This window comes from Cibotium barometz, chromosome 39 (genome assembly GCF_041138505.1).
Source record: "Cibotium barometz isolate CiBa-2024 chromosome 39, ASM4113850v1, whole genome shotgun sequence".
In the NCBI taxonomy this organism is placed as follows: domain Eukaryota; kingdom Viridiplantae; phylum Streptophyta; class Polypodiopsida; order Cyatheales; family Cibotiaceae; genus Cibotium; species Cibotium barometz.
In genome coordinates, this window is record NC_141084.1 from 44606870 (window position 1) to 44617491 (window position 10622).

Below are 10622 nucleotides of genomic sequence, written 5' to 3' on the forward strand. Positions count from 1 at the left end.
ATTAATTTTGGATTAGAGGTCATCCAATGAGGATAACAGCACAATGACCATTTATTAAGCTATTTGAATGTGACAATTGTAGAACAAAACTTCTTAGATCTAATATTTTGATGGTGTTTATGAACACCACAAAGACTCTTGAGATGATGCTGCTCATGCTACCAAAAATTGCATTTCATAGTGTGTGTACCTAAATGGCACCACTGCCATTCTCCCTTAATTTAAAAAACAGCTGTAAAAAAGCATTTTATTTTTTGAAGTCCCTTGATTAATACCAATGGTCTCATTTTGGGACTATAAATCTCAATGTGACAAGTCGAATATCTTCTTTGGTATCTAATTAATCCCCATGGGAAGAGTACGGTAATGTGTGCGCATGTAGCTTTTTTACGTAATATTGGAAAAATTTGATTAGGTTTTATATCACAAACTAACACGTCTGCATGCTTTAATTTCCAAACATGTAGTTATTTGTGCCATAAAACCTATGTTTTGAGAAAAATTGATCATAAAATCCCTAAACACTACCATTTTGGGAATTGAGATTTTCTCGAATTCCCTAATACCGACTTCTTATAGGATTGTTAATACACAACAACAAGCGTGTGTTTAATATTTTGGTGTTATTATCACTACCTATGTTATATAAAAGGAAGCTCTTAGCAAGGGGGAAAAGTGGCACTTCTCACATTTTGGAAGTCTTATCTTTCCCACTCATGGAATATATATATATATATTTGTAAGTGATAATTTTTAACAATTTCTCTAAGGCTTGACCTTCCTAAATTCTCATGATAATAGTTTAAAAGGTCCTTCGTTTAAAAAAGGGTTGAGCTTCCACACAAGGTCGTTCTCCTAAATCGTATGGTCACACCCTCACAGGTTGTCTTAAAACCATAATATACGTGAGAAGGTCAAAGCTCAATGTAAAATATGTTAAAAGGTAAATACCTAAGTTTATCTATACCCTTTATTGTCCCAGTTGATTCCTTGCCATTCTTATTAGACGTAATACTTTGGATTCTTGGACGTGAGGCTGAAATGTCCACTATGGCCACATGTAAACTTCAAAAAACATTGCTTAAGCCTCTGGCAACTTGATGGGGCAACATTGAATGCCTGTCACAATTGGTGTTATAGGCATCCAATGTGGTTGTACTGACGGTTATTCGGATGTTTTGCCTATTTCAAGGAGCTAAAACTCACTTTTGAGGTGGTTTGCAATATAACCTTCGTGTGCGTGGGTTGACTCGTTTGCCCAGCATTGGCCTAAGCAAAGAGGTCACCACCACTAGTGGTCCTTTTGGAGATGTTAGTGGTGTGGCGCTTTCCATGCACATTGCATCAGTAGCGACCCTTTCATGTAGGGTAGGGCAAACTTTGAATCACAAATACAAACCTAACCACAATTTTAAAACAAGAGTATAGCAAGCGGTGGAAGAAGACATTATTCTATTGCATGGATAAGTAGGTACATCATAAAACCAGTGAGTCGTGGTCGTCATCTATTCATGCACTGTCTTCTTCTGGGGCGTGTCCAAAACATCCAACTGTGGCAATCCATGCATCGAGTTCAGTATGAAATTAAGGACAACATGAGCAAGCATTCTTTTATTCATGGAGAGCGACATACCGTGCTCAAGTTCAAATTCAGGGGTGTAGGGCCTCGGCCTGGGAGGCGGTGTCGGCGTGTCCGTGGCCGTGTCCACCACTTCCTCCATACCCGCCTCCATGGTAGCCTTCCGTTCCTTGGGTTCGGTCGGCAGGCCATCCCCCACCTCCATGCCCATAGCCGCCGCCTCCGTGCCCATAGCCGCCGCCACCCCCATGTCCGTACTCATAGCCGCCGCCTCCCTGCCCATAGCCGCCGTACCCATAACCGTATCCGCCTTCCGTTTCTTGTGTCCGGTCGGCAGGCCAGCCACCACCTCCATGGCCATAGCCGCCACCCCCGTGGCCATAGCCGCCCCCACCCCCGTGGCCATAGCCGCCGTAGCCGCCATAGCCGTAACCGCCCTCCGTCTCCTCAGGCTTGGCCTGGACGGGCTCCTCCCGGGCGGCACTGATGCACGTCCACATGATGGCGCACGCCATCAGAGCTAGCGCAAAAAACTTTCTACCACGTCCCATGTTTTTTGCCAACGAGCGTACGATACCCATCCGGGCGTTGAATTTATGCGCAACCCGGCAGCAAGAATTCCAGGCCCTCACGTAACCTGTCCACTAGCTGCCTGAACATGATAATGTATGTTGTTTTGCTGTGATTCGTCCGCACTACCGGCTTTGAGGATAACATTGCGGATTAAGTTAAAGCTAATGCGCGCGGCACTGAGCTGCTCCTATTACCCAAAGTGCGCCTACTCAAAAGAGGCATTGCTTTTGACTTCATTGGGCTAGCCCCCACAATTAACGAACGGAGAAGAGTCTCAGTCTTTTTTGATCTTTAGTGGTAGAAAACGAGAAAAGCAGATTGGGCAGTGGAGGCCCATCACCGTCCTAGGAGCTGCCGAGTACTTTGGACAACATTTTCACTTTGCAGCCCAGCTGAGGTTCCTTCTGAATTTTGAGAAAGCCTATGACAGGGTGGACTGGGGCTTTCTAGAGGAGACTATGTGCCGGATGGGATTCTCCAAGGAATGGGTCCGAGGTGTTTTTGGGCTCTATTTGGCTTCGCATAGCCAAGGTCTCATCCAGGTCGCTAGAGGCAACATATTATGCTTTCTCGCTAGAGGCAACATATTTATGCTTTCTCGCTTGGTCCGGCATGGCACCTTATCTATTTTTGTTTGTTGTCGAGGACATGAGTACTTTTCTCTCCGCCTAGGAGAAAGCACCCCATGGGCTACGTCTTCTTATCTTTGTATAGGAGGAGTTGCTTGATTCCGAGTTTGTCGAATAAGACATCAACATACCTACCCAGTGATGAGGAGAATCTCGAGATATTCACTGAGGTGATATAGATGTTATGTCGTGCATCCGAAGCACATATCAACTAGCACAAGTCTTGTGGATTTAGGGTTGGCTCATCGCCTGCCTCGACTTGGAGGCCAGTTGATGATTTTTAGTGGATCCTGAGTGGCACTCGAGCAGCTCAATATATTGGACGCTAGGTTGGTATCGATATCTGCTTGGAGTAGCAACTAGCCCCTCTTCTTTTATGCATTCTAAAGAAGCTACTATATTGGAGTTCCACAAGGCTTTCCAAAGCTAGCTGTGTTGTGGTGGTGAACCACGTTCTTCTTGCCACCATGTGATACATCACCTCTTGATGGGCCTTCTTCCGGGCTTCCATTGGTCACGTTCAATAGCTGATTGGCAACTTTCTTTGGGTTGGTATTAGTGACAAGAGGCCTATACGGCCCAAAGAGTGATCATTCAACCATGACACAAGGGGCCTAGGCATCATTGATCCCCTCTATTTAGAGTTGTACCCTTTCGGTAAACATGATAGTTGGTGGCCTCATTTCAGATGGCGAGCCGTGGAAGGACTTTCTACTAGCTAGGATCTCTGTCTGCACCCTGGTTTTGGGAGGTCCCAACCTCTTGCATGCATGGGATCACGTCACACTGGCCCTTTAGTAGTCTACTCGCATTGCATCTAAGGAGCATCCTCAGTAGCCTTTGATTTGGAGCCATCTTGTTCGTTTGCTGAGTGGTAACATGTTGGGGACTCCCCTGCACATATCATTGAGAGCTTTAAGTATGGGTCCTACTCGGTCACTCAGAGATTGGCTACCCTTGGAGGCCCAAGAGAAGAGTCTCGCTCGGATACAAGGTAGGGATAGGCTTAGCCTTGACATTAACTCTTCCATGCCCTAGTGTGGCGGCCCTGATCCCGAATGCTTCCTCTTACAGTGGTAAAGATAATGTGAGGAGGAGAGGGAGAGCTTGAGTTCCTTGCAAGCAAACACACACGCACAAGAGAGTGCAAGACATAAGAGAGAGATGGATGGGTAAATTTTATTCTATCTTCTTCTCTTCGCATAGCCATGGTCTCATCCAGGTCGCTAGAGGCAACATATTATGCTTTCTCGCTAGAGGCAACATATTTATGCTTTCTCGCTTGGTCCGGCATGACTATGCGCTAGCACCTTATCTATTTTTGTTTGTTGCCGAGGACATGAGAACTTTTCTCTTCGCCTAGGTGAAAGCACCCCATGGGCTACGTCTTCCCATCTTTGTATAGGAGGAGCTGCTTGATTCAGAGTTTGTCGAATAAGACATCAACATACCTACCCAGAGATGAGGGGAATCTCCAGATATTCACTGAGGTGATAGAGATGTTATGTCGTGCATCCGAAGCACATATCAACTAGCACAAGTCGTGTGGATTTAGGGTTGGCTCATCGCCTGCCTTGACTTGGAGGCCAGTTGAGGATTTTTAGTGGATCTTGAGTGGCACTCGAGCAGCTCAATATCTTGGACGCTAGGTTGGTATCGATATCTCCTTGGAGTAGCAACTAGCCTCTCTTCTTTTATGCATTCTAAAGAAGCTACTATATTGGAGTTCCACAAGGCTTTCGAGAGCTAGCTGTGTTGTGGTGGTGAACCACGTTCTTCTTGCCACCATGTGATGCATCACCTCTTGATAGGCCTTCTTCCGAGCTTCCATTGGTCAGGTTCAATAGTTGATTGGCAACTTTCTTTGGGTTGGTAGTGACAAGAGGCCTATACGGCCCAATGAGGCCTGGAGAGTGATCATTCAACCAAGACACAAGGGGCCATTCATCATTGATCCCCTCTATTTACAGCTGTGCCCTTTTGGGAAACATGATAGTTGATGGCCTCATTTCAGATGGTGAGCCGTGGAAGGACTTTCTACTAGATAGGATCTCTTTCTGTACCCTGGTTTTGGGAGGTCCCAATCTCTTGCATGCATGGGATCACATCACACTGGCCCTTTGGTAGTCTACTCCAATTGCATCTAAGGAGCATCCTCATTAGCCTTTGATTTAGAGCCATCTTGTTCGTTTGCTGAGTGGTAACATGTTGGAGACTCCCCTGCACATATCATTGAGAGCTTAAAGTATGGGTCCTGCTGCTTGGTCACTCAGAGATTGACTTATTTTCAAGTAGCTACCCTTGGAGGCCCAAGAGAGGAGCCTCACTCGGATACAAGGTAGGGATAGGTTTAGCCTTGACATTAACTCTTCCATGCCCTAGTGTGGCGGCCCTGATCCCGAACGCTTTCCCCCATAGTGATAAAGACAATGTGAGGAGGAGAGGGAGAGCTTGAGTTCCTTGCAAGCAAACACACACGCCCAAGAGAGTGCAAGACATAAGAGAGAGACGGATGGGTAAATTTTATTCTATCTTCTTCTCTTCTCTACAACCATATACTAAAAGATAAGAGTACATACATAAAGGAAAAGTACTCTCCTACAATAACATACAATGTTCAATCCATAGTATGAATTTGACTATATGAGATGGCGTTATAACTATGCCATAACTCTAGTACTCCAAAGTGGTTTTCACACAGCTTGTTATCCCCACTGGTGGCATGTCAACCCCATAATCTCACCCACCATGCGAGTGGCATAAGTGTGGAATATTTCACCGAGGCGGGTTGTTAATGTCCATTGTAGCACTAGTTGAGCTCGATATCTCAACATTCCCCCTCGAGCTCAACTCAACAGACTCCACTTCAAGTAAGCTCCCTAACTTAGGGAGCTTCTATGTGCCCAATACCTTCGTAAAGATGTCAACCAACTGATCTTCTATGCTCACATATACTAGATCTACATCACCTAAAGAACCTTCTCCCTCACAAAGTGATAATTGTTGAAATATACGATGTACAAGGTTAAGGATGAAAGGAAGAGGGAATGGAGGTGTTAACACACTCAAATAAAGTGAGCTTATGGGTGGAAAAGGAATCTAGGGTTAGCCCAACCCTAGACCTTGGTAGGGCCTACATAAAGGGCAAGAGACCCTACTTTTTGTAACAATAACAAGAACAAATTGAAGGAGAAGGGTAAGCCAGCTTTGGAGTGGCTGAAATAGAAATTAATACAAGAATCTTTCTATACATCTTGTGTCCTCTCTTAAGCAGGGATTTCACTGACGTAAACGAGAACATGTGAATATGTTAATAACATATATTAATAACACAAAAAATCTTGTGATCACATGTTATATTCACAAAGCTTTCATAAGGGCCTAAAAAAATTATCTTTGTTGGGCAATAAAATCTTCTTAGGTGGCCACTGACCTGCTATTATGTGAAGATGGTAACATGAGAACATGTGAATAGCTTATTCCCATGTGTAGCCAAGCTTTTAAGGGGTTCCCAAATGGCAAGTGACCTGTTATTTTGTGAACGGTAACATGAGAACATGTGAATAACTTGTTCACATGTGTTATTATCACAAAAAATCTTGTGATCACGTGAATATTAAATCCCTGCTCTTAAGCTATGGTATCTTCATGATGATTCAGTAATTAAGTTGTTTATGCTTGTTCATTCTTTCATACTTTTCTCTCCTCTTGTTTCCATTGCTTCCGTTGTAGAATGATCTAGATACTCATGATTCTGAACATAGTATCAGAGCCTTGCTAAGGTTAAGATTCCCTTCATTATCTCTCTCTCGCTCTCTCTCTCTCTCTCTCTCATATAAGCCATTCCCAAGCAAGAAGGTTGTGGTAGAAGAAGGAGATGAGCTTTAAGAAGGATTGAAGGAGAAAGCAAAGCTTGAAGAGCTTCATCAAGAGGAGAACTACATCATCAACAAGCTCTTGAAGATTGGAAGAAGAAGAAGAAGAAGATCATCAACAACAAGAAGAAAAATAAACGTGAAACAGTTCCGTCCTATTTTTTTCTCGTCGATTTTTCTATCTGTGTTTTTTTCCATCATCAATCTCTCTTTGGGTCCTTGGAAACTTGAAGAAGAAGAACAAGAGCTTCTTTGGAAGTCTCAGAAGAAGCGAAGGGTTGCTAGGGAGGGATTCTTTGCCGCATATCATCAGGAGGCAGGAAATCGAAGGGCGTTGTCCATCTATTCGACGACGGGCAACACTGGCTCAACAACACTGCATCACGGTTGTCCATCAACAGCAGCCACATCAGAAGGAGGCAGCAAGTCGAAGGGCACCATCTGTCTATTCGATGACAGTAGCTCAACAACATTGCAGCATCGTTGTCCGTCAACAGTAGCCACATTGCTGACGATCCCCTTTTCCACATCAAGTAATGATAGCCAACACATTCTACAGCATCAAAGTATGGCACTTGCACAACTGACCTGCAGATTGTTACCGCGCAAAGCCTTTTGCGTTTTTTCTTCAGAATTTAAAAAAAAAAAAACCAAACCTTAAACGGTTTTTGATTTCAAAGGTTCTTTTTCTAAGGTTTTCTTTAAACATTCCCTTTCTCTAAGGTTGTTTCTAAACCTCTATATCTAAGGTTTCAAACCTGTCTCTCAAAGGTTTCCAAAGGTTTTCACTCACTCTTGCTCATCAGAGTGCAAGAGGTAAGTTTTTATTTTTGTACCCACTCCATCACACCACTTTTCAAACATCAAGTATTTCTTGCCTTGTAAACGGACTTAGACACTGCCCTTGATTTTTGCAAGTGGTAAGACCTCTCCTACCCCTATCAATCATGACAAAGGAGATGTGAGGCTCGATTGAGAAGTTTGATAGCAAGAGTTTCCATACTTAGCAAGTTCAAGTAAAATATATGCTCATGCTCAAAGGTTTATGGCCTTTGGTGAAAGGCACAAAGAAGGTGGACCTTGAGGATCTGAAGGTGGTAAAAGACAATGAGAGAGATCATGCCATTATTGCCCTTCATATTCATAAGATACTCATTCTTTTATAAGACCTCTGGTGGTACATAGAGATTTGAATATTCCACAAATTGATCAAAAAAGAAAATAAACCATAGACACCATACCATAATTCAAGTATAGAGAATGAAAATCAAAGAGCACAAGTTTGGGTGCAATCCTCCCTCCCCCTCATCCCCCTTGGACATGTGTTCCTCATCTCCCACATGTAGTATTTAAATAATATTTCATTAGTTTAGCCCTTGGAGTCATAAATAGCATAGATTTTCCAAAAATAGGCTTTTACAAAATCTCAAGGGGTTCATTGTTCTATATCACGTGCGTTCAAGGCCTACTTAAAAAACCCCTTATCTGTGAATGTTTCATGAACAAAACACATCCTTTTTCTATTCAACCTGTGAATATCCAGTTTAAATGGTATCCTTTTATATATATGTTCAAAATATGTTCAAAAAGGATTTTACAAATCCCTTTTGTTGAGCCAACGTGCTACGCTTACGTATTTATGAGTGACCCCCCCAAGTACAAAAATGAACCATAGTCCAATGCTTTTAAATTTTCCCATCAAGAATAAAACTTGCCCAACATATGTACACTGGAACAAACCATACAAAATTAATTATTTTGCACACATGTGCATAGCTAGATAATTCCGTCCAGTGTCCGCCTTCATTGTCCCAAAATTATGATCTATACTCAGAGCCAGTCCACAATGTTAGATCACAACTAGTTTGGATTCACTCACAAAAATAATGACGACAAGTGAAAATTATTATTTAGATTCACTACCATGCATCATCATATACACTTAATTGGATTCACTCACAATGTCTTCCCACTATGTGAAACATAGTTAATTGAATTTACTCCCATATTGGTGTTAATGGATTCACATGCTATCTCAAAAGCACAAGAGAGAAGAAGAAGAGAGTGTATTGAAGGGTCGAATCTAGTGATTTGCACTTGGACAACCCTATTAGGGTTAACTCTGTGAGAAAGAAGAGATGAGAGAAGAGACAATGTACTCAAGAACTCATCAATGAACCACTAGCTAACTTCATTAGAAATGAACTACAATGCCTCATATATATAGGAAAGTTCCTCCACCCTTTCCTCCACCCAAAAATGTGTGTAAATAGGAAAAAATAGAAATGAATGCTATAAATCCCAAAAATGCCTAGAGGCTAAAGAGTGTGCCACTAGCATGACACCATCTGGAGATGACACCTATCCAACACCTCCTCTTCAGGTCCAGATGGGAGGACCAATGCCAACGCGCTGAAGAAGATAATCCAAGGTAGGTTGAGGAAGAGGCTTAGTAAACAAATCAGCAACATTATCTTTGGTAGGACAATACTCAAGCTGAATGCGACCTTCAGAAATCCAATCAAGAACAAAATGAAAATGAACATCAATGTGTTTGGATCGTCCTCGAATAACTCGATTTTTGGCTAAAGCAATAGCACTCTGTGAATCTGAGTAGATGAGTGTCAGAGTAGATGAACATCCAAGGTGATTCAAAATTTTCTGAAGTCAAAGTGCTTCAGAAGTGGCATCAAGATATGACTTATACGGTCGATGAAGAAGAAGTAATTTGCTGCTTTTGACATTTCTAAGAAACAAGTCCTTTACCAGGCATAAAACAGTAGCCTGACATGGAACGCCTAGTATCAATACACCCTGCCCAATCAGAATCTGAGTAACCAATAAGTGTATCTCCACCTGCATAAGAAATTCCATACTCAAGAGTTCAATGAAGATATCGAACCCTCGTATCCACACTTATCTGCAAGCACCCACACTTATCTCCAGGCTTACACAATCATCTCCAAGCATACACAAGAGAAGAGGGTGAACAAGGAAGAGAAGAAAGAGAAGCAGCTTTGAAGAAGGACAAGAAGCTTTCATACCTCTATCTAAGGTAAGTCTCTTTAGGGTTGATGTTCTTTGAAAGTTTCTCTCTTTGGATTCGTCCTTTGCTCTCTTTGAAACGAATGTTTTTGGTACAACTGTTGTGCTTTTGTGTCGGGTGCATGTCTTTTTTGAGTTTTTAGAATAGTCCATTTGTCTGTCAAAGCGCGTCTAAAAGCGCGTCTAAGAGCACGTCTATAGACGCGCCTACTCTGTATTGGAAACAAATAGCCGCGTCTATAGACGCGCGCTGTTATATGCGAAGATAGACGCTGTTTTTCTCCTCTCTTTTTCTGTCTTTTTTTCTCCTTTCTTTTCCTCTCCTTTCTCCTCACTTTTATCCCCACTTTTTCTCCTCTCTTTTCCTCTCTTTAATCCCCACTTTTTCTCTCTTTTTCTTCTCTCTTTTCCTCTCCTTTCATGGAAATAAGTGATTGCATGAATGAAGAAAGGGATTGCATGAATGATGGAATAAGAAAGCATGATTGAAAAAATGGATTGCACTCTATATTTTCCTCTCTTTTTTCTTCTCTTTTTTATCCTCTCTTTCCTTCTCTTTTCATCTCTCTTTTTCTCTCTTATCTCCTCTCTTTTTCTCTCATTTTTTCTCCTCTCTTTTCCTCTATTCTCCTCTCTTTTTCTCTCTTTTATCCCCTCTTTTTCTCCTCTCTTTTCCTCTCCTTTTTTCTCTCTTTTATCCCCGCTATGCATGCCTTTTCTACTCTTTTTCCTTCTCTCTTTTTCTCTTCTTTTTCTCTTCTTAGTTCATCTTCTTAGTTCATCTTCTCAGTTCATCAGTAATCTTATTTTTTTTCTCTTTTCCAGTTCATCATGTGGCCAGGAAGCTCTTCAGCCTCACCTGATCTTCGGGAGACCATCTTTCGGGAGTTATATAACCTTTTGGGGCACCCTCCCAGTTCT

The 10622-nt window shown here is 42.3% G+C and overlaps 1 protein-coding gene across 1 annotated transcript; it reads right to left on the reverse strand.

The window, feature by feature from the left end:
* Positions 1-1435: 1435 nt before the first annotated feature.
* On the reverse strand, positions 1436-2170 carry LOC147616144 (uncharacterized). The gene is made up of 2 exons (XM_086778770.1): positions 1634-2170; positions 1436-1550 (listed from the first exon to the last, which is right to left on the reverse strand). The coding sequence occupies exons 1-2, from the start codon at positions 2001-2003 to the stop codon at positions 1510-1512; spliced, it is 411 nt and encodes a 136-aa protein (XP_086634896.1). The 5' UTR covers positions 2004-2170; the 3' UTR covers positions 1436-1509.
* Between the last annotated feature and the right edge of the window lie 8452 nt (positions 2171-10622).